The sequence below is a fragment of the Pipra filicauda genome, unplaced genomic scaffold, assembly GCF_003945595.2.
Source record: "Pipra filicauda isolate LSUMZ 115617 unplaced genomic scaffold, ASM394559v2 scaffold87_size3191425_pilon, whole genome shotgun sequence".
Taxonomy (NCBI): Eukaryota; Metazoa; Chordata; class Aves; order Passeriformes; family Pipridae; genus Pipra; species Pipra filicauda.
Window position 1 is genome coordinate 2,257,975 of NW_024105064.1, and position 27,867 is coordinate 2,285,841.

At 47.3% G+C, this 27,867-nt stretch overlaps 2 protein-coding genes and 1 long non-coding RNA gene across 7 annotated transcripts in view; 1 reads left to right on the forward strand and 2 right to left on the reverse strand.

Moving 5' to 3' along the window:
* The window catches only part of GNB1 (G protein subunit beta 1), a 35,311-nt gene extending 25,823 nt beyond the window's left edge, over positions 1–9,488 (reverse strand). For 2 of the 5 annotated variants that reach the window (XM_027728679.2, XM_027728673.2), the window contains exon 1: positions 8,999–9,298. The gene's annotated coding sequence lies outside the window, so the exon portion shown is untranslated. Of the gene's footprint in view, positions 1–8,305; positions 8,344–8,998; positions 9,299–9,403 lie in introns of those variants that run through there. The other 3 variants (XM_027728676.2, XM_039390864.1, XM_027728675.2) reach the window with 3 other exon arrangements.
* A 387-nt stretch (positions 9,489–9,875) lies between these two features.
* LOC113991930 lies at positions 9,876–12,397 on the forward strand. The gene is made up of 3 exons (XR_003542103.2): positions 9,876–10,005; positions 10,693–10,788; positions 12,258–12,397. It is a non-coding gene; the product is annotated as an uncharacterized LOC113991930 (long non-coding RNA).
* Positions 12,398–24,220: 11,823 nt separating this feature from the next.
* The window catches only part of CFAP74 (cilia and flagella associated protein 74), a 53,565-nt gene continuing 49,918 nt past the window's right edge, over positions 24,221–27,867 (reverse strand). Inside the window, exons 42-43 of the mRNA XM_039390886.1 lie at positions 26,798–26,967; positions 24,221–26,207 (exon numbers count right to left, since the gene is read on the reverse strand). Of these exons, the coding sequence (XP_039246820.1) occupies positions 25,897–26,207; positions 26,798–26,967 (481 nt within the window). The 3' untranslated portion in view covers positions 24,221–25,896. The remainder of the gene's footprint in view (positions 26,208–26,797; positions 26,968–27,867) is intronic.

A 27,867-nucleotide genomic window follows, 5' to 3' on the forward strand; every position in this document is an offset into this window, starting at 1 on the left:
GAAAGCAATCCCACCTGTTTTATGGACAGGAATCCATGCAAAGTGAAGGTAAGAAGGCCAAGTGTGTTTAACCACAGCAGCAGCCTGGCTGACCTTCCAGGTCGGCTGAAACCTGCAACTGCTGAGGCTCTGCCCTGGCCCTGGATTCAGCCAGCACAGCCCCTCCACCAAGCACCACTCCATGGGTTTTTGGAGCCCCTAAACACTCCCACCTGGGAAATACTGAGCCCAGGCAGGTTCTGCACAAGTTCCACCTCCCCCACACCAGCACTGAATCTTCTTGTAGGGCAAACCAAAGTATTTCCTGAAATGCTGAAGCTTCACTATTGTTTATAGTCAGAAGAATAACGAATTGAAGTCAAACTGACCAATTTGACCTCACTGTCCAAAGCTTCAATGGTATTTGAGTTTTCATACCTGAAAAAACACTTCCCCAGCTTCTCCAGGCATCTCTTGAAGACCCACTACTCTGCCAAGATTTTAAATCTGTTCAATTGTTCCTGTTCAATACTACTTTCTGTGAGTGCTCTCCAGCACTTTAACCACAGCACTGCACAGTAACTTGCACAGATAATATCTGACAGCCGCAGTGAAACCCAGGGCCAGGGAACCCGCAGCACAATTAAACTGCCACGAGCATCAGGCAACCTGTTCTTGATCTTTGTACAGACACCACCTTTGTTACACAGACAGCAGTACCTCCAGTGTCCTGCCACTTCCCAGAGAACGTGCAGCAGGAATAGCAGACATATGTTCCAGCAAAGACAGCTCCTTAATTAGTGCAGTATCATCTTATTTTGAGCACCCAAGGTTTCAGCAGACTATCGCATTTACTTTGCTTTTCTAGACAAACAGTGAAAATTACCACAGCAGCCTCCCAGTATGTTTGTTAGGCTATCTGAAAAAAAAAAATAAAATTAAAATATAGTTCTGGGAACTAATAAAATCCAAGAGGGTCACAAACAGGTTTCTTCTCAGCATCCTGACGCACACAGGCCTGCTTTGTTTAGCACTCTTCCTTCATTTACTGGAAACAAAACATACACAAAGTTTTGAATTATGTAGTAATAACTCGTGGTATTTTACACACTGAAACCTAAGTTTACTCTTTTTTTTTGTTCTGAGATTCGAGCATTGTTATGTTCAACACGTACCCTGAACCACGAGGCATTAGCCAAGAGGTATCAGCTCAAACACCTAACTGAAGTTAAATGGAACAGAACTGCACATACCTGACCAAACCACACTCACTGCACTGGGCTTCACCACAAAGATCTTACTAGAAAATATCAGTATTGCACACGTGTCAAATGAAGAAATAAGCTCAGGGGCTCACGGTCAGTGCTGTTCACAGAGTGAACACTTCTGCCTGGCCTTACAGATTTCACTCCTGAAGATAACCCAGCATTAACTTTTAAGATCTCTGCATCAATAAAAGAGGCACATTTATACCATCCTGGGTATGGTTTTAACCTTGCAGCTCTGACCCACCTCCTATCCCTCAATTGTTTCGGTAAATCCCTCAAATCCCTACAAAACTCCAACCAGCTGGACTGCATACAGAGCCTTCTGGCTGTAAAAGGGTGGCCAGGGCTGTCCAATCCCTGCAATTCCAGATGAAAGCCATATTTCCCACAAATTACAGGAGGACAGCAACACCTCAGGCAGAAGCTTCCAAGGCACAACATCTGGACAGACACAGACATGGCCCACGATCTCCAAAAACATTCGTCAGCTCCACAGCCTGCCCTGTAACCCTCAGGAAAAGGAAATCTGGGAAAACATCCCCTGTGTTAGCACAGGTGGGAATGAGAGAGTCCTCACAGGAAGGCACAGGCCATTAATACTGGGCACGTGTATCCCAGTTTCCATGGAAGTCAAAACTCCAAATCTGAAGTGCACAATTTCTGTCAGAGCAAGTGCTGGAAATTCGCTTCAGCATTTCACAGAAACAAAACAAAACCCACTCAGCTTGTCAAGTAACTTCGTGGTTCTGCAAGTAATTTTAGATAACCTCTACTTATTGACAGATTTTAATAAACCCTGAAATGTCAGGATAAACACAAAGCACATGTTCCTGAAAACACTTTTAAGATGGTTCCCTAAATCTAGGCCAAGACAGGCAAGGCCGGAAAAGCAGTGAGAAAATAGAGATGTACAGAATTAACAGCCCACCTGTAGTAGCTAAGCAGGAACACTCTTTATTTCTTACAAACAGAGAAAATAAGCTGGATCAGCTGCAGTAATTAAGGTCACTGTGACAGAAGAGAAAACAAGGCATCACTTTCCTGTCAGTGATGGCAACTGTGGGGGTTGGCCTTTCTCAGAGGCACACAGAAAGCCTTGCAAAATATCTTAATTTAGTCCCCCATACTCAACACAGTTGGATTCTGTACTAAAGATGAGGAAAATCATCACTGACACCTGACCTGGTAAAATATTCTCACCTCCTTTGACACACAGCTCGCAGGAGTTTGGATGGAGCTCTGAGTTTCCAGAGAGAAGTATTTTGGTTTTACTTTTCCCCCCCCTTCCTTTGCTGAGGGAAAAAAAGAGTGAGCTGAAAATAGTGACAAAAATCTATACATAGCTTTTAATATAGGACCATGTTACATAAAGCTACAAAAAAAAAATTATCTAATCTATCTAATTACAGATAATTAATATTTTCTTTGGGGGGGGGAGGGCTGGCAGGCATTGCTGCGGTTTTCAAGAAGGCATAAAAAATATTCTCATCTGAGAAAAACATGATAAACAGAACTGGCATGAAATTTTATACAAACCTTCCTCAGATCAAGGTAGAAATGCAGAAAAAAAATATTTGGTTATCCCCAGTTTGATTAATCCTTATAACATCTGGAAGGTATTTCTCCTCTCCACACAGAACCTTTGGAAACTGCAGTGATTTGACAAAGCTGAAATTCCACCTCACAAATTATTATACATATTTTTCATGAAGCAGTTTCAGGCAATGAACTACATTTCACATTAAAACAGCAACTAGATTTTTAATCACTCTCTTTCCCTTCACTGTGTTATCTGCTGCTAATTTTTCCCACACCAAGTTCTAAATGCAATCTGTGAAAATAAAGATTTAGCCTATCTTTACCATCTTCAGTTATAGAGCCACCTTATATCTTATCTCCTTTAAGCTCCCTCAGATCACCTTCCTCAGGTCTTCAGCCTCATTTTCACTTATCCATTATTAGGATTCCAAAATAGACATGGCACAGGAAGATCAAATTTTAACCCTTCAGTGCCACCAAATAAGAAATAACTACAGCTCTTCCCTTAATTAGCATATGGCAAGTGACAAAAATATCTTGATTTCAACAATTCTTAATTACCATAGAAAATGTGACAGAGGGGATCCTATTGAATAATCCAAGGCCAGGCATCCTAAACATCTCCAGCACCTTCTAAAGCATTTCTATTTTAAACCTGCTGGAGGTATTGGTATTTTATTTCAACAAGACTTCAATCCAGCAATACCTCAACAATCTGCTTTGTAACTGCTTTCTCAAGCCTTTATTCCTGTGTCCTGTCACCCTCCTCAGTGAGCTAAAACATCAACAACCAGGTCAACGTGGAACAATTGGATGGATCCTTATTTTCTACCACTTTAGGCCAAGGCTGAAAATCCCGGAGAGAATTTTAAAAGGATGATTTCCATGGCTCCCCTACAAGTTGCACTTCCATAATGTCCCCAGAAATATATATATTTTTTTTTGGCTAACACATAAAAGACTTCCCATGTAGGCATCTAATTGCAGCCCCCCCACTACCCCAGAGTAAGATGCACATAGCAGGCGACAGCACAGCCCCGCTCCTTCCAGATGGCACCCAGGAATACTGTCAGTACTCCCTGGCTGGGTTCAAGACAGAAAATTCCTGCATTTCTAAGAATATCCCGGGCAAGGCAAACATCACCCCCTGTAAGCAGGACCCTCCAGGTTCCCAGGGCAGCCTCCCAGACAGGCAGAAATATTCCAGAGGCTGATAAATCATAACACGTCCTGTGCCACTCCAACAAATGCAATGGGCAAGCCTTTAATACAAATTAATTGGTAAGTCTTACGAGGTATTAATTGCAAAGAACACGTTTTAGAAGGTCAACTGTTAAAAAAAAACAACAGGGCAAGAAGATCTGATCTTAATGTCCACAAAAATACTTTTAAGTGTTCATTTTTACTCCAAGGCTGATCATCTCCTTTCTCTCTGCTCAGAAATCCTCCAGTGCTTTAATAAAAATGCAGAATTCTGCCTCAAAACCTATCTCAAGAGTGTCCCTGGTTTTGTAGTAGGAAGCCTTGCACAGTAATTTACGCTGATTATTTTGGCATCCAAAGCAAAGGTACTGCTCATAGCCAGCTCAAAGCTTTTAAAAACCTCTTAATGTTCTGCTCAACTACCAGTTGGCTCAAGTATCTATGGATTGTGCATACATTTGTGTTTGGTGAAAAACAAATCCACGCTCACAGAATCCCCAGCACACTGGACACCCTGTGAAGAAATAATAAATGGAGACACTATGTTAAATAGAAACAGAGGGGCTTGGGGGTATTTTTGTTTTTTATCACGACCTTGGCTAACACTGATTCCAACTTTATCAGTGGGGAGAAAAAAAACATTTTGAATGGAGTATGGAGTCTGCACTTGGAGCATCCAAGAGACTCCCTTCAAAACATGCCCACTTTATCTCCAATCACATGCTTCAGAAACATTTCACTAACACAGCCTGGGCGCTTTCAAGGTTATACTTTTTTTTTCCCCCCCCTGCAGCATAACTGGTAAAATACTGTAAAAAAGGACCCCACCTCTAATTCTGGCACGGCCACGGGCACTGGAGACTCCAAAGGCAACTCACCCAAGCCCAGCTCAACCACCTGAAGGCACGAGGTGCCACCTCCCCCCGGCGGGAAGGCGGCAGCGCTAACTGCGGCTCCCGGAGCAATACGTTGTGCCATATGGCTCCAAAATGGATATGAAAATTGAGAATATCAATTACCAATCCACTAATGCCGAGAGCCAAAATCCACGGACAGTAAGAATTTAATCCAATTCAGCGCCCGGGACGTGAGCCGGGCCCGACGTGCGGGAGGCAGATCCAGCGGCGGCTTCGCGGAGCGCAAACAACTCCCAGTTTTTTATGGCAGGAACCATAAAAGCAGCTCAACCTAACACTGGCTCAACATCCCTCCCCACGGCTCCAGGGACCTCGCAGGGACCCACAACGGCAACGCCAGTTCCAGAGGAATTGGCATCTGGTCTCGCAGGGATTGAGAAATCATAACTAAGTGACTGTTTAAGAAGAAACTGTTTAGTTGTTTTCCACATGAGCAAACCTAAGGCTCCAGAGCACCAGGAAGTTGTTACACAGCTGCAGCCAACATCTTGCTTAATGTCAGGAAAAGGCACCCTACGAAAGATATATATATTTATATATATTTCTACTGCAATTAAATTAATCGCATTAGTTGAAGGATTTTCTTATTCTAAGTAAACTAGTTTAATGGTTCTAGTTTTAAAATTCTTCATAGCTGTGGAGTGTTTCTTCTTGGATGGTATTAAGGGTTCCTTCTTGGATGGTATTAAGGGTTTCTTCTTGGATGACATTAAGAATAAGGCTCCACAAAATTCTACACACTCCCTAATTGTACAAAACTTCATTGATTACTTACACAAAGAAGAATTCTCATTAAGTCCAAATACATCATTTTCGGATTTCCACGAGGCATGGAGGTGATTTAAAAACTGTTCTGCTAAGGTTTCCTGTGGAATTTTAATTTACCATGTTGTCAAAGATTTCATGGTAGGATGCTTGCTACGTACTGACTGAGCAGCTGCAAGGACTCAACAAGGATAAATGCAATTTATCGTACCCAAAACAGAATCCCACTTCACTCTGCTCCTTTCTGATTCTGTACTGAAAGGCCAAAGGAGCAGTAACAAAAAAAAATGCACAAAAATTTCGAGTTCAACAGCACATGAACATCAAATGGATGTTTATGTGCACAGTATTCTCATTTAAAAAACTGTTCCTGAAAAACTAGAGGAATAAAATGCACTCAGCTAATTTCAGCTTTTTTTTTTTTATTTAAATTTAAAATAACACCACCACCACAAGCCTGAACTGAAAATCAGCTCTTCTGCTTCCCAGCTTCCTTCTGCAGGAACTACAGCTGGGCTACTACAATAAACTAACAAACAACTGATTATACATTAAGTCATAGATAAACAGTACTAAAAAGGTTGATACTACCAAAGGTTTGGAGGTCATTTGAATACGGGAGACATAACAAGCATTTCTTATTTTTCTTGCTGGGAAGTGTATTGTTTTAAGCCTGAGTCCAGTATATCAAACACTAACCAAGCTATTTTATTTAGGCTACCAAAGCTAAGGAGTTTGGCACTAGAGTGAAATACCACAGAAGTTGCAAATCGAAAGTCCTTTTTTCTTAAAAGATACCGAAAAACACACACAAAAGGCTTTAGAAATTTGCAATGTCATTTTAAAACAGAGCACTTCACAGACACAGAACTGTTTTAATACCCCCTAAACCTTTCTTCTTCTTGCCCATTAAAAGGACAGTTACCTAGAGGATGGCAATAATTCTGGGTCAAAAGCAGCCTTAAGAGCCTCCAGCTCAGCATTCCGGAGCAGGTGGGAGAGTCTCCTTTGTGACAGAAGGATACCTGTGTGCACGGGGGCTCATCTGATGGTCACCCGGCTCACAGAGCCCCAGCCCCCGGCCCGCCAGGGCCTTTGGATGCCTGTGCTCCAGGCTTAAAAACTGTTTTTCAGCAACAGGCTTGACAAAAGCCAGGAGCATTCTGACGGCATTAAGCAGGCACCGTGAGGTAGGAACGAAAATCGTGTCACCCCTTTATCCAGCGAGAGCCTCCGTGAACATTTCAATAAAACTATTTACTCCTCCCACCCGGTTCCTATCTGGAGAAGCTCACGAAAAATTAAGGGGAAAAAAAAAAACCACCCAGATTTCTCGCAGCGATCTTCCAAAACGCCCTCCCTACCTCCCCCCCTCCAGCCCAGAACAGAAGAAGGCAAAGAGAACGAGAGAGTAAAAATCTAAAACACAATTACGAAATAAGATCCAGCCTGGCAAAGCTGTGGTGAGGAGGAGTTGAAAAATGAGAGCTGCCTTGCTGCAAACGCCATCTTGTTGCAGCTACTGGGCCCAGGCACAGAGAGATCCATTCATTCACAGCGAAAAAGAAAAATCAAACACACACCCTTGGCTAATCTGCAGCCACCAAAACAACTACACTGTTATCGCCCCTTCCCCTTCTCCTCTCCTGAAGCACGCCAGGGAAGGAGAGGAACTCCGAGCCATGGCATTTAGAACGAATTTAGGTATTAGCGGATCGTCTTGGTTTCCTCGCACGCATTTCACAGACACACCGACAGCGTTTTGCCTCGACTCACATCCTTGTGTCCAGATCAGCTTAAAATACGGGATAAAACTCTCACGACTGGGTGTGGATATTCTACAGCAGCAAAAATGTGCGATTTTTCAGTCTTAAATCACCTCTCCAAGTTGAGGCAACTATTCTCAAAAGCTGTTTCAATAATCACTTAAGCCTTACATTTACAGCCCTTTCCTCCTATTTCCTCCTGTGGAGACAATACATAATAACGTGGCAGTCGGCATCCCAGAGAGGATGCCTGCCTTAAAACAACGAGTCCCGGCCGTGACTTTGTTAGAGAATAATGAAATATCGCATTCGTTAAAATTTCAGTTCGTCTTCAGCAATGATAAATCGACATCTTACAACCCCTACATCATTCTGATTTTCTCCCGGACAGGATTTTTTTGTTAATAAAACGCCTTGTCTCTCTCGCATTTACATGCAAGGCTTTACACATCCTCATTCCCTACCGAGCTGTAGGATCAGAACCCCCACACGTTCCATACCCCTTGCGCGGATTAAAAAAAAAAAAAAAAAAAAAAAAAATTAACGCCGAAAATCCTTACAATAAAAAGCAAGGAACCGAAACGATATTTTAAACAGCATTTTCCGAGGAGGAAACTCCATCTTCCTATTGTAGCAAACACCCTCCATGATCTTCGTTACCGCTGCTACGGGCACACAAAAATATGCAGCGCCGTAATACACTGGGGGGGAGGGAGGGGGGGAAACAACAAATATGCGGTCTAAATCCATCCTGGGTTGTGATTTTAGCGAGAACAAACCCTTCCCCACCCCTCCCTCGCCCAGCACACCCAGCAGGAGCCCCATCTGCGAGCCCTGGGCTGGCTCGGGGGGCCGGGAGCAGCCTTACCCTGTTTGTCTCACCCCCGGCTCCTCTTAATCAGTTTTCCACCATTACAGCAGCCACACCATTGCTCCTTTTTTTTTTTTTTTTTTTTTCCCCCTCCCTCCTTGAATCTCTCTCCAAATATTCCCTCTGCCGGCTGGATCGCTCGGGAAACTCGCCTTTTGTGCCTTTATAAGAAAAGACCCCGCACCCTTCCCCTCCCCAAAACCGTCTGGCGGGGACCACCACGGCGTAATTACAATTAAAAATGGAACCCCGCAAGATCCGAGGTCTCCTCCCTTTTCGCCTGGAAGCCTTCGGGAGGCGAATCAGTCCCACCCCCACCTTCTTTTTTTTTTTTTTTCCCCCCTCCTCCTCCTCCTCCAGCTACAAACACACTTCTTTTTTAGGGGAGGCTGGAGCCCCGGGGAGGGGGGGGCGACTCCCAGCCCCGCCACGGGCGGGGGGCTCGGAGGGAGAAGGCGGCCCAGGGCCCCCTCCCCGGTGCGGCGGCGGAAGGGGAGGACGGGGGGGAAAAGGAGAGGGAGAAAGGAGAAGTGCGGCAGGAGAAGGAGGAAGCGCGGGGGAGGGGAAGGCGCGGGACTGAGGGGGAGCCGAGCGAAGATGGCCCCGGGGTGGGGCCGGCCGGGGCTCGGCGGGCGGGAGGCGCCGCTCCGAGGGGACCCCCGCCCTCCTTCCCCTCGCACACACGGTTACCTGCCCTGCCGGCCGATGCTCATGAACCGGGCCGGTCCGTCCGCCGCCCGCGGTCCTGCCCGCGTCCCGCCGGCCTGGGGAAGGGAAGGGAAGGGGGGGCGGAGGAGAAGGCGGCGGAGGAGGAGCGGGGGGAGCCGCCCGCGCTGCGCCCGGCGGGTCCCGGGGAAGGCGGCAGAGCCGGGCGGGAAGGAGGGATCCGCGGCAAGGAAGGGGGGTGTCGCTGGGGCTCGGCTCCTCCTCAGCCCGCTCAGCTCCCCGCAGCCATCGGGCAGCGGCAGCCTGGGCGCGGCGAACCTCCCTCCTCCTCCTCCTCCCTCCGCCCCGCCCGTGCTGCCCGCCCGGGAAACCCCGGCTCGGCTCCCGCCCCGCCCCGGCCCCGCCGCCCCTCTCGCCGAAGCCTCTCACCGGAGGCTCCGCCGGCCCCGCTCAGCCCCCGGCGCGTTCCCTCCAGCCGAACCTCTCACCGGAGGCTCCGCCGCCTCCACCGGGCACCCGCCCAGCGCGGCCGGGGCGCGCGCTCCTGGGCGCCTCGCGGTGTGTGTGTGTGTATGAATGTATGTGTGTGTGTATATGTGTGTGTGTGTGTATATGTGTGTATGTGTGTGTGTATATGTGTGTGTATGTATGTGTGTGTGTGTGCGCGCGCGCGCTCCCGGCCGGGCAACGCCCTTCGGCCCCTCGGGCGGGGCGGGGGCGGCGGCCGCGCGCGCGCGCGCGCGCGCGCTCTCGCTCTGTCGCGCTCCCGCTTCCCGCCCTGCGCGCGCGCTCCCGCCCCCTCAGCGCGAACAAAGGGCGCGGGCGGGCGGAGCGAGGAGGGTTCGCGGCCGCCCCGCCGGCCCTGCAGGCCGGGAAGGAAAAAAAAAAAAAAAAGGCTGCGAAAGCCTCGTGGGTAACGAAAAAAAAAAAAAAAGGCACGGAACTGCCCCGCGGCTGGTGGTGCGGGAGCAGAGGGGCTGGCACGGAGCGCAGGACGGGCAGAGGCACGGGGCCCCCTCACCGTGTGGAACGTGAGCGCTCGGGGCTGCCCGGGGTTCCCACAAGGGTGGGAAGGGAGGGCCACAGGCCTTCAAATGCTGCTCACAGAGGGCTGGAAAGCAATAAATACCCTTGTATCCCATCCTGTGAGGGGAGGCTGTGTGAGTCGGGCCTGTTTAGTCCAGAGAAGAGAAGGCTGAGAGGGGATCTGAGCAATCCATACAAACATCTCCAAGGCTGGTGGTGCCGGACTCTGTTCAGTGGTGCCCAAGGGCAGGATGAGGAGCAATGGCCATAAACTAAAACACAAACACAACAAGTTCTACCTCAGCACGAGGCAGAACTTCTTCCCATGGAGGTGTCCCCTTCTGGAGACATCCCAGACCCCCCTGGATGTGTCCCTGTGTCCCCTGCTCCAGCTGACCCTACCTGGGCAGGGGGGTTGGACTGGAGGATCTCCAAAGGTCCCTTCCAACCCCAACTATTGCACAGTTCCGTGATCTTTCCCTCGGGAACCCGACGAGCAGCAATTCCGTAGCTTAGAACTTCTCTTTTCCCGGTGTTGGCAATAAAGGTGCTCTCGCAGCCAAAGCTTCCAGAGCCTTCTTTTCATATTCTCCTCACAACATCCACCACTGGTCTGGAAGGGTTTGCACGGAAGAGAAAGTAGAAAAAAATTAATTAGCATTAAAAGAAAAATTGCAATTTCTGTCTTATAGACTGGGCCTCACATAAACCAGGCAGGAGAGATGTTTCCAAGATGGGATCATTTCACACCAGAACTCATATACTGAAACCCTAATTAATATTGAAAAGTAAGTATTAATACAGTATTGCATCACTTTTCCTCCTCCAACAGGGTAAATCTGGGGGTTTTTTTTCCCCCCTTATTTATTTATACCTTGTTAAAGAGTTGACATTACCTGGCTGCTTTTCCTGCAAACTCTTCCCCTAGAAGATTCTTGCTTCTTCAGAATTTAAACCAAACTGTTCCTTGCTGTCATGCTTTCTGAAGGGAGGTGTGGTTACCTGTAATTAGTAAGGGAAAGAGCAGGTTTGCCAATTAAACTGCAGGAAAGTGGGTTGGCTATTATTCAGGTTGTCTGTTATGAAAAACTATTAGATCCTGGTGTGGTTAAACCTTGGTTTTGCAATAATCAAATGTTTGTTTTTAAGTAACATTTATGATGCGCCAAAGCTTTAATTTGTCACCCTGAGATTTACAAATAGCAAAACAAGACGTTTCCTGACGTTAGAATAAATTATTCTTGAATTATTGTCCCAAATTGCTTGTATTCCATCAGTAACCGTGGGGAAATAATTTCTCTTCCACCCCTGAAAGAAATACATGTACATGTGCATTGTGGACAGGAATTATCCCACTAAAATCTGTGGAACCACATGTATGCAGAGGGGAATGTCAATGTTCTTGAGGCCAGAGATTCATCCAGCACTCCCAGCTGGAAAACACTGATTAAATCTCAGCGCCTAAGAAACACCACAAGTTAATTAGATATTTGCAAAGTTTTCTAGAGATTTCAAAAGCAGTTACACACAACATTTAAGTCATAAAATCTCAGGGAGATTTATAGGAGGCAAGTTGCATGATTTTTTTTGTTTGGTTTTTTTTTAGTTAGTTAGAGATTGCTTTTAGGCTTAGCAGATTGAAATACCCTCTTGGGAATACACCACAATTTGTGAGGAAAAGAATGACCACTTGCTACATCAGGGAAAAAAAATTTTATACACAAAGGATTTAAAAAAAAAAAGGAAGAGAGGAAGAGAAAAATCCTTGTTTTGCAAAGGAAAATTCATGTGTCTTATCAGATTTTGTGGAAAATCTTTACCTGACGCTGGATCATACAGAAAAAAAATCCATGCAGTGAACAAAAATAACATTCTGAGGTTCATAACAAAGAGAAAATCACATTTTGTTACTTCTAGAAAGCGATGGCATTGAAGTTTTGTTACTGGACTAGAAGAATTGCTGTGTGAATTAATTATATAATGAATTATGTCATTATAAAGTATACCATTAAAAACTAATGCATGCTTTTTTCTCATTGCACATTCCTTATCACACAAATACTTACTGCTTTTCTTCCTTGTATTTCCCTTACATGCTTTTAGTAGTGGGACAGTTACAGTACCTGAATATGGTTTTTTTTTTTAAATAAACCACCCATTCAGACCTTATCCTCTCCTAGGAATCTCTCATTTTCTTGCATCCCAATTTTTATGCATTCTCTGTTTTCTGAGAGCTGACAGGTGTTTCTGCCCACAGGTCTGTGCTCTGCCATGTCCTCAAATCCGTGGAATTGGGGTAAGGAAACTGAACTATCCAACATGTTTCTCCCACACGTCCACAGAGCTAATGCTTCCACCACACCTATCCTTTTGTAAAAATACAACTGTTGCAACAGTTCCTGTTTCTGATGCAGTGACTCAGTTATATCTTGTTCTCCAGTGAAAATTTTGATTGATACACAGTTATCCTGCTATTATGGAGCGGGATTATGAGGACTGGAAGTGGTTGTTTACAGAGGGGAGGGTTGTTCCACGTGGGCTGGGTGGGGTTTGCTTGGCAAATCTCACTGGACAAATCAGTTTTGCTGCATTTTAAAATCTGTCAGAAGAACCTCACATTGCAGTGGTTTGGTCTGATGCCCTCACACAGCCCTGTGCTGTGCATTATCTTTATTTTTTTTAATTTCTTTTTAATTGTTAACCTTCCTTTTCTTGCACGTGCACACAGGTCCATAAACTGCCCTGGTTTGTAGTTCAGTGGACAACTGTGCAGGTCACCAGAAATAAATGGACCTATTCATTGCTCTGCTTCTGCATACTACAAAAATATTGTTTGTAACTAAAGTTTTAGCTGAAAAGATCTGCTAAAACCTGAAGATCTAATATAGACAACTAACTGACAAACCCAAATATTCTGGTTTTTTGTTGGGCCACTTGGTAGCTGGTGTAGCCAAAGCAAATCAAAACACCTAAAATAAATTGTAACTCGCAGAATTTCACCAAATGGTGACATTTCTCAAACCTGGGGCTTCCACACAGGCCGGGACTAGGCCAGCTCCCACAAAAATAGCAGTTTTTCTCCTGAAGCTTGGGTGAGATGTACAGAAGCTCTGTGAGCAGGTTGCTCCACAGTTCTCAATTGCAAAATTTCTTGCACCTTTTTCTCAATCAGCTGCTGTTATTAACCCCTTTGCAGGGAGCATCCTGACTGAGGTGAATCTTTAGGCAGTCCCACTTTATAAATTATTTTTTGCATGCAAATAGCATTGCTGCCATAAAAAATTTACATGTTTTTATTGTATTGCAATGTATTGCATGATTCTTATGGTAACTCAAGATGCTCCTGGTCTCTGAAGGACTGTCACCATTAGGGTGTAAATTATGCTCTGTAAAAAAAGGTGAAAGATCAGCACTTCTCAAGATTGCATAGCTCCTCGGGTGGATTAAGAATAGTGCTGAAGTAATAAATAATTATGTTTTTCCTCTTTCTTTCTCTATTTGTGACTTCAGGTAAGTGTCTCTAATAGACTTACTCAAAATAATAATTCCAAGGACCAGCTCATATCCCAGAATCACCCCAGCACTGTCTCCCCTTCCATAACAATTTGCCTGCCTGTGTATCCTTTGATTGCTGTGGTGTGCATTCTGTTAAACCTGGAGAGATCCACGGAGACATTCCCGGGAGTTTGATCTAGTTTGAAGTTCTCCATTTGGTCCCAAAAGCAATGCAGAGCCCTCCTTTCTCCCGACTTTCCACCCAAATTAGATGAAGCTTTTACAATGTTTAAATTTCAGCTTCCTTCCCGAGTCTGTTCAGAACTCTCTGTCTTAAACTCTCATTTTATTTTTCCAACCCTGGTCCAGAACTGCTCCAACCTGCTGTTATTTGCCAGTTCTTTAACAGCTGAATGACAACCATGACTGCTCCTTCCCAAGGAAGGACCCAGGTAGCAGAATATCAAGATGGTTCATTAAAGGAAATAAATCAGCAAAAGCACACTGAACAGAAATGCTCAGTGAGGGCAGGCAGAGCAAAAAGTAGGAGTAGCTCAGTCTCCTTAGTTACATTCTGCATTCTCACAGTTTCTTTCGGTTTCCCTGTTATTATGGAACAAAAGAGTTATTTTAAACGACTTCTGAGAACATCGCATAAAATTAGCAAAACTGTTGGAGTCTGAGGAGAATATAATTGGCAGCGTTTTAAGGTGAGGGGAACTGGTTCTGGGAGGCTGCATGGAATTCAGGACACAAAGGCAGCAAAGTCCATACACCTGAGTTCCTAACTAATGATCATCAGGAAGATGATCCTGAACTTCTTACTTGTGGTGAGGATTAGGATGGTTGATCTCCAGTGGGTTCAAGGACAGTTAGCTCAGAATTGCTGAGAGACTTTGCGAGTCACTCCACGGGAACTGAGGGGCAATGATGTGAAATTATTGAGCCACTAACCCTGGGCAGCTGGTGGAAAGAAGGGAGATGAAATGCTGGGGTTGGTGGAACCTGGATCTGGTGTCCCTTACAGTCAGCACCAGAATTTTATACTGTGCTGAATTCCTACAGCGTGGTAAAAATATGCAGGTTTGTGATCAGTATGAATATTTGTTCAACAAAATGCAGAACTCTGCTGGGAGCCAGCTCTGTTCTGATTCTTTGTTTGTTCTTCATCTTCTAACCTTGAAACATATACAGGTGACTTAAGGTTGGTCCAAGCCTGTTTATACACTTCCCAACCACCAATTCTCCTTTTTTCCCCCTTTTCTTTATGCAAACCCACATTGGGAGGGCCAGAAGAGTAGGGTTTGGGTGGTTTTATTTTCCTACAATCAGAATTGTATCAGAGCTCTCCTCCCCGTGCTGGTTCTTCTAGCACTCAGGTGTGTGTTATGGGTTTACATTTGGTGCTGTACCATTAAATTTGCAAGCTGTAGCTTGGCTTTTAAAAGTGCTCCTGGGAAATAATATGATGGCAACAATAACGTTGTAATAATCTTAGAAATCAGGTTCTACAGTTCTGCAAACACACACGTGCACCCAGCCACCTGCACACGTGTAGGTCACCCTTTAAGTAATCTGGTAAGGAACATTTCAGTTGCATGGATGCTGATCAAGCAGTTGGAGTGAAAGCTTAAAGCCTGATATTTCCCCATTTAAAGGGACTTTCCTCAAGGGGTTAATTGTCTTATTGAGCAACTAACAGAAAAACAGCTGGCACCCAGGAGATGCTGAGTTCAGAATCCACCCTGAGAATTCAGCCTGGCTCCTGAACTTTCTGTGATGCCAAGCACACCAGAGCAGTGGTGAAGGTGAAACACCTTCAAACACAGAGAGGATTTGCTTACCTAGCTACGTGTCAGATTCCCAGAGAACATTCTTCCATCCCTGCCAGCAGCCTTGGAAAGCGGGTGTGTGTCCTGGGGAAGCTGCTCCCAAACCCTGGAATTACTGAGGAGAGCACTGGTCTGTGAGAGCCTTACCTGCAGCTGAGGGAGAGAATCCAGGCAACAAAAACTGCATTCATAAAGCAAAAATATTTAGGGTCAGGGGACTTGTACCACAGTCCCTGGAGAATCTCTGTTTAGTCAAACAAAGCCTCATTGCAGTAAAGAAAAGGGATAAGGGGTCCTTAGTTCAATAGTTATTAATTTAATTGCAATAGCTAGTAATGTAAGATTCAGTAATAGTTACATCCTGTACTCCAAGAGAAAGTATTTATTTGGGAAAATGTACTGGGACTGAGCAAAATACAGTTCAGAAGGAAAGAACTTGCAGCCAAGCTCGACACTCCTGGGGAAGTTCATGTCCCTTGAACAAGGAGAGGGTGGGTCATTGTGAGTTACAGAAAGAGAGCTTTCATGGGACCTCTGGGATTCTGGTACAGCAAATATCCCAAATCCAGGACACTTGTCAGCAAAGGTCCTGATTCTGCAAACCCCTTTCTTGTGAGCACCTGCTAGAAAGAACGTGCTTATAAAATTCATGTTTCCAAACAGCAAATACAGGACGAGAAAAGTTAGAATCCTTCTTGGGTATTTTCCAGGATGTGGAAATATCTGTGTGTGTTTCAGCCAGTGGGAAGTTTCTTGGGAAAAATTAATGTATTAGTAATTAAACAACATGAAAAACTGAGGTTTTATACAAAGACAATTAGACGTGCTGGAAAAAATTAAGCCCCTCTACATGTATATTTTTGCTTAGTCAAGCCAAAACATTTATTGAAGAAATAATGTTGATGGGAAATATTTTGATAAACCTTAAAACACAAACAGGTTTGGACTAAGAAGTTCTAAAGGGTCAAGGAATACATTAAAAAATAGACATTCAAAGTAACATAAGCCACCCCCTTTCCCCAAGGGTCACATGTCACCATGAACGAGCACAAAACATGGGGACAATTTTGAATAAGTGAACTTACAGCAGTATTTTGAACAGCTTAGATTACTGGGTAGTGCTTCAGAGAATAGATTTCTTTCCTCTGAATTTAATATTTTAAAACAGTAATTGAATGATTTCATTTCTCCACATTCCCACCTTTTATTTGGTTTTTTTCCCCTATGGATTATGGGCTGCTGTCATAACGTACCTACAGATAATTTGCTCTGCAAAGGATTTAAAAAGAACACCTCAGAGAAAAAAACAACCTTGAAAAACAGGTCATATCAGTACCACCTTACAGTACCTTACAGTACTAGAAATATAATACACAAATGTGCTTCTCACCGTTTAAAACGTGAGCTTCTGTTTAGAGTTTCATTTATTTTTATGATCAGATGAGTCCATTTCAATTCTTGCATCTCCCCATAGCTCCATATCGGGGTTGAAATCCTCGTAACAAATGCAATAGGAATAAAGATGAATGACATTTTCAGTACTTTTAATAAAACCTCTTTCCACTGCCAAAATTAATGTCGGGGTGGAAGCTAAAAGCACTCTGTGGTTTACCAATATGGCCCAGTCAGCAGAACTGCATCCAGATACAGCATCCCCCTCTGGCACTGGTAATTGATGCTGCTCCTATTTATTATTTATTAATCTCCTGCTCACTGCAGCTCAGTGACCCTCCTGCTTTCTGCTCTCTGCTGTGAATAAGCAGGTGGCCCGGGGGTGTTCAGCCCTCCCTGCTGCCCCAGGCCAGCCCTTGCACTGGGCACCGAGGTGTCTGCCCTGGCTGTGCTTCCAGGTTGGATGTTGTTCCAGCCCGGTGGGAGGCTGGGCGCTGGGAACACGTGTCTCCCGGGAAAGCTGTCAGATGGGATCCAAGGGCACGCTCTGCCCTGGCTGGAGAGACAGGGGAGGTTATTTCCAGTAATGGCTTTGCTGAGCCTGTGCTGCAGCTAAACCTGACTCTGGGCGCTCGTGTGCAGCAGTGAGAGGAGATCTTGGGAACAGAAACACTCCATCCAGGGGACTGACAGAGCTGTAGCTCCCTGCCTGTCCTCTTCCCAGCCCAGACTAGCCAGTGTTGTGGCTCAGGAGAAGGATGAGCTGTGCAGGCTCCCCCTCACGCTGCAGCTCCACGGGGGCTGCTCCAGCTGTGCTGGGGACAGGGACAGGAGCAGGGGCTGCCTCTGCTCTTTTCCCCAGTATGGCACATTCTGTTCAGGAGATGGGCTGGTGATGGAATAAACTCTGCTTGGAGCAGCTTAGTCACACACACTCTGCCAGTACAGCACGCTGGGTTTGTCAGAGCAGGAGGGAATTTTTGTAGGGAACGTGTACACCGTGCACTGGAGCTCTGGTAGCACAGCCACACATCCCAGAGACAGCTCCACAGGCAGATTCCAGAACTGGAAGCATCGAGAGCTGCACCAGTGCCTTGCCAGCTCAGTTCAGCCCTGGTGAGGGCTTCACTCCGTGGAGATACTGCTGCTGAGATCCCCCTGAGGGCTCTGCATGGGCACAGACACACAGATCAGGGCCTGTTTCTGCAGACTGAGGTTTCTAACACACTCAGGCATCAGCATTCTCCCAAACTTAACACCAGCCTCCAGCTATAGAGCCATTCACAGATTTCCTGCCTGTTTTGGTTTGAGGCTCAAGCTTGACCCCGAGATGAGCTCAGTTGGTTCAAACTCGGTGCTAATGATGCCAAACTCACGGGTTCAGTCCCCTGTATGAGCCATTCACTTGACCTGGACTCAGTGACCCTTGTGGGTCCCTTCCAACTCAGAATGTTCTGGGATTCTGTGACAACTGGACTGCCTGGTCCTCAGCCTGGTGTGTAGCAAGCTGTTTTTAAAGGACACCAAAGCCTAGATAAAAATCTAAGAAGTGAAACTAGCCTTTTAAAATTAGTGACATCTTAGGCATTGACATGATCCATACCTGGCTTTCCATAGTTTTTCTTGCATTTGTAACAAATTTACATTATGGGCAAATTCCCCACTGCCACAGATAACAGCTTTACCCAATTCCCTGTGGCAATGGGATGGATGTCACCCAGAGTCACCTGTACCCACAGTGATCATGTGTGATTATGTACCGGGGGCAGCTTTGGGTGCAGTTCCAGAGCAAAGCTCAGCAGTTGAGGAGGTTTTGGGGACACAGTGTTGGCACCAAGAACCCCTGGTCTGTGCTGCCCCCGGGACACTCCAGCTGAAGGTGCTGGCTCCAAACTCCCACTCTCTGCAGCCTCAAGAGCTCTCACTCGGCCCAGCGAGTGCGTTCCCTGCTGCTCTGCATGTAAGGAGGTGGAGGAAGGAAATCTGGAGAGGAAGCTCAACTTCCTGTGCCAGAGATTTTAGGCTGGAACCTTCCCTGAATTCAAGACAATGCAGCAACAGCTTTAGATGTGAATCATTGGAACTCAGACGTGCAAGATTTGAAGGCAGACCCTTCTGCATCCACACCTGTGATTAGAGGTTCACGGGCTGCTGTGAAGCCCAGGAACCACCTGACTGATTTTTGGACCTGGCCACTGTCCCTTCCACCCCCCACCCTGTCTCCTGTCTGCTCAGAAACTCCTCCTTTTTTAGTTTCATTTCTCTGAATGTTGTTTCAGACTCAAAGTAGCCAGTTGGGGTGTGAGGATTAGTCACGGGGCCGTGGGTGAGTGACCCCACAAACCGAGGTACGAAGGGAAGAGGCTCCCAGTGGCCACCTCGAAGGACAAGGTGTGAGCACAGAAACAGGAGAGAGGTCAGAAGGGCTGTGTAACAGAGCCAGCAGCTGATCAGACACATGTACACACTTGCAGTTTTATGTTTTATAATTATAAATGGATGAAGAAGTCACCAAACTAATCCCACAGATGCTCAAGTTATCCTGTTTTTTTTCTGTTCTCTAATTCTGTTGGCACATGTTACCAGCATCCTGCACGTCAATTAAAGATTAAAGCTTGGAGGTTGTGGGGCATAGGTTTTGTACCCAAAATAGCAGGATATGTTAAGAAATCAAGAGGTGGGAATCAATCAGAAACTTTGATTCTTCTTCATTATTATTCCAGCACAGCACTGGGTTTACAGTATCACTGGCTACAATTCACACAAGAAAACAAGGGCAAGTATTTTTCATCAGTGACCATTTTGATTGAAACCCGTGGGAGCAAGGCCATCATGCTCTGATGAAATACAGTTTTCTTGTTGGTGACAATAAAACTAGAGAAAGGAAGGGAAATAGGTCTTCCTTTTCTGTCCTGGAAGAGCATTATTCCTTATGTTCTTTTTTTTTTTTTAATCCAGGCAATTTCCTGTGCTTCTAAAGCACGATGTCCCACAGGAGGGGGATTTATAGAGCACCTTCCACCCCAAAGCACCAGGCAAAGCAGAAGGAAGGTTGCATTTATTTTCCCTGCTTCCCAGCAGCTGCTCCATTTGTGATCCCACAGTTCCTGTGGGTGCATCTCCCCTCTCTCCTCTGCTCTCTCTGATTTCATCTTGCCGGTTTTCTCCCCTCTGGGACACAGCTGAGCAGCACCCAGAGGTGGCTGCTGGGATGGCTCGTGGCCAGCTCTGGCTGTGGGAGATGATGCAAGGTCAGGGCGAGCAGTGCAATAACCCACAGCCCCAGGGGAGAGGCACAGGGACAGGGACCCAGCTCTGCTCCCTGCAGGGCTTTCCTCTGGGCCCACATTCCGTGGGTGAAATTAAGGGGAAATTCCCAAATGACTGAGACAAGTTGGAGAAAAGACGGGGTTAAATATTCTGATGGTTAAGGGGTTGGAGCAAGGAGAGGGTGAGCAAGCTCGGCCTCAAGATGAGGTGGTTCAGGAGGGATCTATCAACCAATTGCCAGGGTGAGAAGCAGTGGGAACAACCTAAAATACAGGAAATCCCGTTCAGAGGACTCCTTTCATTCTAAGGGTGGTCAGAAGTAGAACAGGTTGTCCCGAGGGGCAGTGAGATCCGAATCCTTGGGGAATTCAGAGCTGAAGCAGGCAGGGCTCTGCTGAGCAAGGTGCCCTGCTGAGCAGGGGGCTGGGTTAGAGGAGGGCCAAAGGTCCCTTCCAACCCCTGTGATCCCACAAGTGTTTGCCAATGGAAACTAGAGGCAGAGACATTGAAATTGGTGCAGATCTGGATGCCCACGATATCGGTGGCAGGGATGGAGCCTGTCACACTCCAGGATGTCTCTTGATTGAAAGAGAGCCCTACTCATTATTATAGATTTTTTTCCTGATTATTACAGCGGAAAATAACAGAATATATATCCCAGATGGCCCAAACCAGTATTTTACAGCAGGTACAGGGCCTTCTATCAAGGTGAAAAAGCCTTTAAGAGAAATAAGTGCGGAACAAGCCGACCTTCCCACGGCCACTCCGGCTCACTGCCCCCATCTGCTGGAACAGCCGGAGGGAAACCTTCCCCAAATACACCCGGCGTTGTTTGTTTTCGTGGCCGTCTGGTTCCCTGGCTCCTCACAGCCCTCTTGCCTTCCAGCCCAGCCGGAGTGACCTGGTGTGGGGGCAGAACAGCCCCGCTCTGCCTCCTGCCCTGGGGGTGTCTGACAGCTCCCTCCCACAGGAGCTGCTGGGTTAAAAGGACACTGCTCAGGGGGGAAAGGACGTTTCTTGCCCCATGGAACTGAAAAAAGCTTCCTGCTCCTCTCCCCTCGGCGAGGAATGTTGTGGTGATGTCTGGATTAGGCACCTGAAGTCCAGGGGCTCTTTCTAAATCTCACACTCAGCCCGGGTTTCTTCTCTGGATTTCCCCCCTTAAGAGGGGGAGGGAGTGGGGAGGTTTTTTCCCTGCACTTCATGTCCCACACAAAGTTCATCATGCTCTGACTGTACCTGTAGTTCATTATGACAGCGCTGCCCACGCTCCACGTATTCATCCTTAAAATTCCCTGCAGGAAAAGGCAGTGCTACAGTCCCCATTTCCAGACCAGTGGCACACTGGGGGTCCCAGGGCACTACCTGGACCTTGGCACTGCCCTTCCTCCCTTGTGGGTGGGAGGAAGGAGGTTCTGCCATAAACTGGAAAGGGGAAAAGCAATGCACACTTGGGAGCTCAACATCAGGCCCTTCTTTTTTTTTGCCTCCTTTTTGAGCTACTTGGGAAAGCACAGTAAAAACTGAGTAAAAAAATCAAACTCCGTAATGCAGATTCAGGAATTTCTACGTTCGAAATAGAAACGGATTTTTTCCTCTCTCCAAGTGCCCAAGGTGTTATTCTAAAAAAAAACCCAAAACAACAACCAAACCCCTTTTAAAGTCTGTGTTCTTTTCTACAGGCCCTTCTTTCCTCCCAGGAAGATTAAAAAGAGCTCTGGCATTTTGTATTCTAAATTTTGACTGACCAGAACAAAATGTTTTCCCAGCAACGTGGTTTTGCGCCTCAGCCTTTTTTGTTCATTGACCTTAGGATGCAGAATTTCATAAAACATTTATTGTCTTCTCCGGTTTTTAGAGCACAATTCCCCTGTGATACCCTGTTTTCACCGTCTGCTCTGAGTAGGATTCCAAGGCTTCTCTCGCAGTTTGAATTTTAATTGTGGGTGAAGGGAAGAACCTCTGCTATTTGCAGCAAAATTAGTCAGTGCCCCCCCTAAGCAAAAAGGGCTCCAACAGGTAAAGATGGTTAGAATGAGAGCCAGGAGACAGCCAAGAACCTGCAAAGTGATTCTGGGAGAGCTGTTTTGTCCCCAGGTGAGCAGGTTTTGCCCGTGTGTCCCAGTGTCCCACCCTCAGCACTGGCACAGCTGGGATCCTTTTCCCTCAAAAACTGCAGCTGGTAAAGATGAAATGCAGCTCAAAACCAACCCAACCAAACCTTCCTCTGAGCTATTTGAGGACAGCCAGACAGACAAAGAAATGGGTTTTCTCTGACTTTCCCTGTGCCCAGACCCTGCTGATGCCTCGCTCTGGATGCTGCAGGTTTACCACTTAATGCTCTCCAAAGATCATAATGCATCAATTAGAAAAGCCATTGCAGAGGTACCACTTTCCTTGGATGGTTAACGAGCGTGGCCATAAAGGGATTTGCAACCCGAATTTCATGACAGAGCCAAGGTATAATTTGCTCTGGGCTATAAAGCCCATGAATTATTGAGGCAATTTACTTCCACGTCTGCGTTTCCTTTCAGAGCACAAGTGCTCGTGCTGGGAGCATGTGTGTGAGAGGAGAGGCAGGGCTGGAGGCACCAACCCCTCCAGCAGCCCAGCTCCCCAGCACAGGCCCTGTCACACAGCCAGCAAAGGACAAGAGAAAGCAACTGGCAAAATGATCATTTTGGGCACACGAGAGGAGAAAAACTGCACGTGAACAGTGCCAAGCTGAGGAGCAAATATAAACCACGATGGAAAATGCACTTTGGGTACTTACAGAGAGGGGCTTTTCCCTTCGAGGTGTCACAAAGCTGGTGTGGATACAGTGAGGCCTGAAGAGATCCAGTGATGGAGAAAACCAGCAGCCTGACAAATCAGAGCTCTTAGACCCTCCATCCAGCTGAGCCTATAACCTGCTGTGGGACCAACCTCCCACTTGGTGTTCTTTTTAAACCTGCTTCCTTCTGGAAGTGAGGCTTTGGAATCAGTCAAATCCATGTCCTGTCTCCCCTCCTTCCACTCTGCACACCCAGCTACAGGCATGAACAAGGAACTCTCTCTGACTTATCCAATTAAACAGAAACAGCCCAGGTGATCACTTTTCCATCCTAATTCCTGCTATTTAGCCTTATGTAAGGCAGCTGGGAGCAACATTTTCCAGCTGTGCAGACGAGGATTCAGGAGAGCAGCCTTTCCATCCTCTGTTCTGACATTAGTTCCTTCAGGGGTGCTCTGCTCTCGCTGTTCCCCCATGGGACAGTGGTTCTAACTGATGGACTGGGTTTCCTACACAAAAATAAACCGTTCTCAGGGTGGGAAGAGTTCTGTGTTTGCTGCAGGGATTCAAAGGGAATTTGTAAATCCCCTCGTTGTGATCTTTCTGCCTGGAGGGAGGTGACCTCTGCAGTGCTTTTGGGCTGAGGGAACCTGTGAAGGTGTAAATAATGACCATGGTGGGGGGGTCTGCCCCCGAGGCTGTGATCCCACCCTGTGAGGGGTCAGATGGTTGAGATAAAGGGCTGAGCCATCACTGCTGAAAACACTGAGCAGCAAACCCAGCTGGTTGTGGTGTGCAGAGCAAGGCTGTGTCCCCACGGGCTGGTCGGGGCAGGAGTGATGTGAACAAAGCTTCTGTTTGAGGTAATGAACCACGTTATAAAGCAAGAGCCTGGGCAAAGCACAAGGCTGTTCCTTAGGTGGAGAGAAACCCCCAGATTATGCCCTTGCTCCTGGGAATTCAGGGGCATTTGGGGTTTGGTTGGGGTTTTGCATCCCCCCAAAGCAAAGGGACACAGTTTGGCAGCGCTGGGTCAGGCGCTGCCCACACCCCAAAGCAGGAGCGCTGTGCAGGGGAGGGCAGGGGAGTCAAACCGTGGGGTTATTCCCATCCTCCCGCAGCAGGATCATCCCTTCCCGAGCCGCTGCTCCCACCGAGCAGGGAGGGACTGCCCTCTTGTGTCAGTCACTGCGGCTTCCTCTGCCTGCTTTCACGTTCCGTTTGTGAGGGAGCTCAGCCATTTCCCTCCAACAGATATTCCTGCTCTGGAAAGGCAGAGGCTTTGTTCCTGAGTACTATCCTGGTGGAAAAGCTCCACAAATAGAAACACATCTGCCGTATTTGTGCCCTGCAGACACCCAGGGCTGGGCATGTGTTGCCCTCCCAGCCAGAGACACCCAGACAGTTCCCCTGGGTCATGCCCAGTCTCCATCTTGACACAGGAAAAGAAGACAGGAGAAAGAATAAAACAGGAGAAATATAATTAAGAATGACAGAGAGGAGACACAAGAGAAGCAGATTTGTTACACCAGTCAGCCCTCATAGTAAGGGACATGCAAGTTAAATATAGACCCGACCCTTCCCCGGGGAGCCACGGGCAGCTCACACACACCAGCGTGGCTGGCAGAGACCTTCAGTCTTAAATCATCAGTGCTCATTTCCAGAGCAGTTCTTGCAGTGATGGTTGGCAGAGAATAACAGTCTTCTAAAAGCTGTGCAGGCTTTTGTGCCCACCACTTCTACTGCTGGTTAATGGCAGACACTGGGGTTTGTGCTCCAGCGTTAACAGCACCAATGCTCAGGCTTTCCTTCCTGCTCCCATCCCACAGAGAATCCCAGAGCAAGGAGCCACCCTGGGCATTGCTCGTGTTCTTAAAGGCAGCCAAATTAGCACCTTGCTAAAGTGGAATCAAGAAAATCCCTACTCAGGAGTGGGCAAAATTCCTACCACTTGGAATAAGGAAGGGCAGGCAAGGGAAGGAGCTGGCATTTAACAAAGGCCTCTCACAGCCCATGTTTTTACCTGGGCTGTGACTGCTGTAACCAGCTCCAAGCTCCCAGGTTTAAAATGATGCCCAGCAGGTGTCCTTCTGTCAGTACTTCGCAAAGGACCATCCCTAGGAGTAACTTCTTTGGGCTGTTGCCCAGCCTGTACGGTGGGATTTGTACCTACAGCTTATTCTGGCTGGTTTGTGCCACCCTGCTCATTCCTGAGCTCATCCACGCCCTGAACTGGGGAAAGCTGCCAGGAATCAGGGATTTTCTGTCCTGTGCTGAGACCCTGACACCTGAGCAGATAACAAAGGAAAAAGGCATCTTTGAAATGCCTGATGGGTGTTTGAAACACCTGAGTAACACTGAACTTGTGTGCAAGGGCCTCTGTGGGACTAACGTGCATTTCATCTGGAGAAAACAAACACTGAAAGGATCCCCCACACAAGGCAGCTCTTCTCAAAGACAGGAACTTAAAGATTTACAAAACCTCAACAACAATCCCTTTGGGTCTCATGACCAACAACCACCAAGAAGTGTCTTTTCTCCTCTGCCTCTTTCCCTGTCTGTAGTTGTGGAACACAAGGAAGGCATTTCCCTCCACACACTCTCCTGTCCCTGCTTGGCATCTCCAGGCTCAGGAGGAACAGGAGCCTTTATGCAGCAGTTTGTGCTCAGCAATTTTCTGGACAGTTGATGTTCTCAAAAGAAGAGAAACTGCAGAGGCTGTTCAGTGGGACTTGTGGGGATTCCCCCTTCAGCTCCAGTTTGGGAAACTTCTGTTCTGGAACAACAGCTTCCTGCTTGTGCTGTTCTGAGCGTGTATTCCCAAGGTGGCAGAATTCCCCAGACCTTTCTTATTGCTGGACACAAGGAGTATTTTTTTATCAGGAGATGAACAAGCATTCACGTCCCACTTCTACAGGAATTTTTAAACTGCTGCCCTTTTACCTCGTTTCATATCCTTGAAGCAGCTTTACCAGGGGATTACAGAAGGCACAGAAAACATTTCTTCTGACAGATCATTGCAAGGGCACGAGAGGAAACATCTTCCCACCACAACCTACTTATAAACCCAAACCCTTCACGTCCTCTTTGATTCTTACAGTCCTTCCCTTCCTGAACTCCCCATCTGAAGTGAGTCACATCTGTGGCTGTTCTTTTGTGGCACCTTCTGAAGTCCCTGAATTTGCCTGTGTTGCTGGATCTCTGGTCACTGTGTCAGGTGGGTCCTGGCTGGGGCTCAGCCCCCCTGGTGTCCCCTGCTCAGGGATGTCCCTGAGTTTCCAGGCCACTTCAGCCTCCTGCTTTCCCATCTGCACGGCTTCGTCATAGGAGGGTGGCAAGTCCAGTGCATAGACACTGTAGGCTGGGGGGGACACGGTGTTCTTATCCATATCCACAAACACTGCAGGGATCTGCACACTTGGAGGGTACTGCCATGAGCTGTATGCTGGGAAGGAAAAGAATGGAAAATAGAAATGAAACACCTGCGAGGAACACTGATAAATAACGGGCTGATCTGCTTTTCTCCAAGATATGGGCTCGTTTCTGTGGTGTCAGACACATCACTGTGCATTTAAGCTGTCAGGAGAGAATCCCCCCTGGTGGAGGCTGTGCATTCTCCCAAAGGAAGCGGCCAGGAGAGGAACATCTCTGCATCCCAGTGCCAGTGACTGCTGTGAGACACAGGGGGAACACAGGGGCTCAGCTGGGTTGGGACAGGAACAGCTGGGAACCCTCACAGCAGAGAGAACTTGGGCTGGAATAGTCCCTCAGGAAAAAATGAGGGAGTGGTGAGAAGAACAGGTGGGGGAGAGGACATGTAAGGGGTTAACCCACCATGGACTTCATTCTACTCTCTGAAGCATCACATCCTCCTCGTCTCCTGCACCCACTCCCTGTGTCACCCTGGTGACCTCCCTGCATCTCCTGCCCACCCTGTGGGGCTGGAAGTTGTTCTGGGAGTGCCCTGGGAAGCTCCTGTTGTTGCAGGGGCTGGCCCAGGATTGCAGGCCCATGGGGGACGCCCGGGGTACTCACAGGTGACGGTGCTGTGGGCGGTGCTGTCGCTGTCGATGCCGATCCCTGCCAGCTCACAGGGGTGCCGAGGGAACGTCTCTGCCGGGAGCCTCTTCCTGCGGCAGCAGAACCTGACACAGCTCGCCGAGAGCCCGCAGAGCAGGAGCAGGAACACCGTGAGCAGGATCAGCCTGCGGGGAGCAGCGTCACTGCAGGGCTGGGTCTCACTGCCCCAGAGCTGAGGGGATCCCCCTGAACGGCTGCAAGGCAGGCCCAGCCTCCCGGGTTTAGTTCCCAGTGGGCCCTGGATCCCGAGTTAGAAAGTTGGATCCCAGCCCCTGAATGCCAAGTTGAAGCACTGCTGCCCATGGGGACAGTCCATCCTGGCTCGTGGATGCCACACCTTTGGGTTGTTCTGGCAGTGGGAATGGCTCTGCTTCCCACAGGAACAGAGGGTTTGTACTTGGAGTGAAATACAAGCACAAACTTTCTTAAGTCTGGGGCCTACATTTATAAAGGAGCACAGAAATTATAATTTATGCCTTGAAAACACAGTTCTACCTCCAGCCATTGTTTAAGGCTGGAGAGTTCTTTAACAATCTGCAGTGTCCCCAGGGTGATGTCCCAGTGTTTCAGGTCCTCCTCTGCTCCGAAACTCCACCTTCCTCTCCCCCAGTTTCCCAAACAAACCCACTCTTCCCATGGAGGTTTTTAGAAGCCTTCTCAAGCTCTTCTGCATAACTGTGTATTTTTAAACAGTTCTTTGTATCAGCACGTGCTAAGAAAGCAGAGTATCAACCAAAATGAGTCCAGACTGAAGGACAGGTAAAAGTCCCCAAGTCACTCTGTGTGCTGCCACCTGAGTTAATGTGTGGACAGAATGCAAACCGTAAAATTATGTTTGAATGTCTGTAATGCTCGTGTTAGGCAAGAGATGAAGGCATTTGTGACCAGAGCTTCCTCTCCTGCTGATCCCTATTTCCCCCTTTCAGTCACTCCAACAGTTCCCAGGTGTGAGTTCAGAGAGCAAACCCAGCACTGAGGTGGCACCTCGAGCCCAGGATGGTGCCCGGGGCAATGCCAAGTCCCAA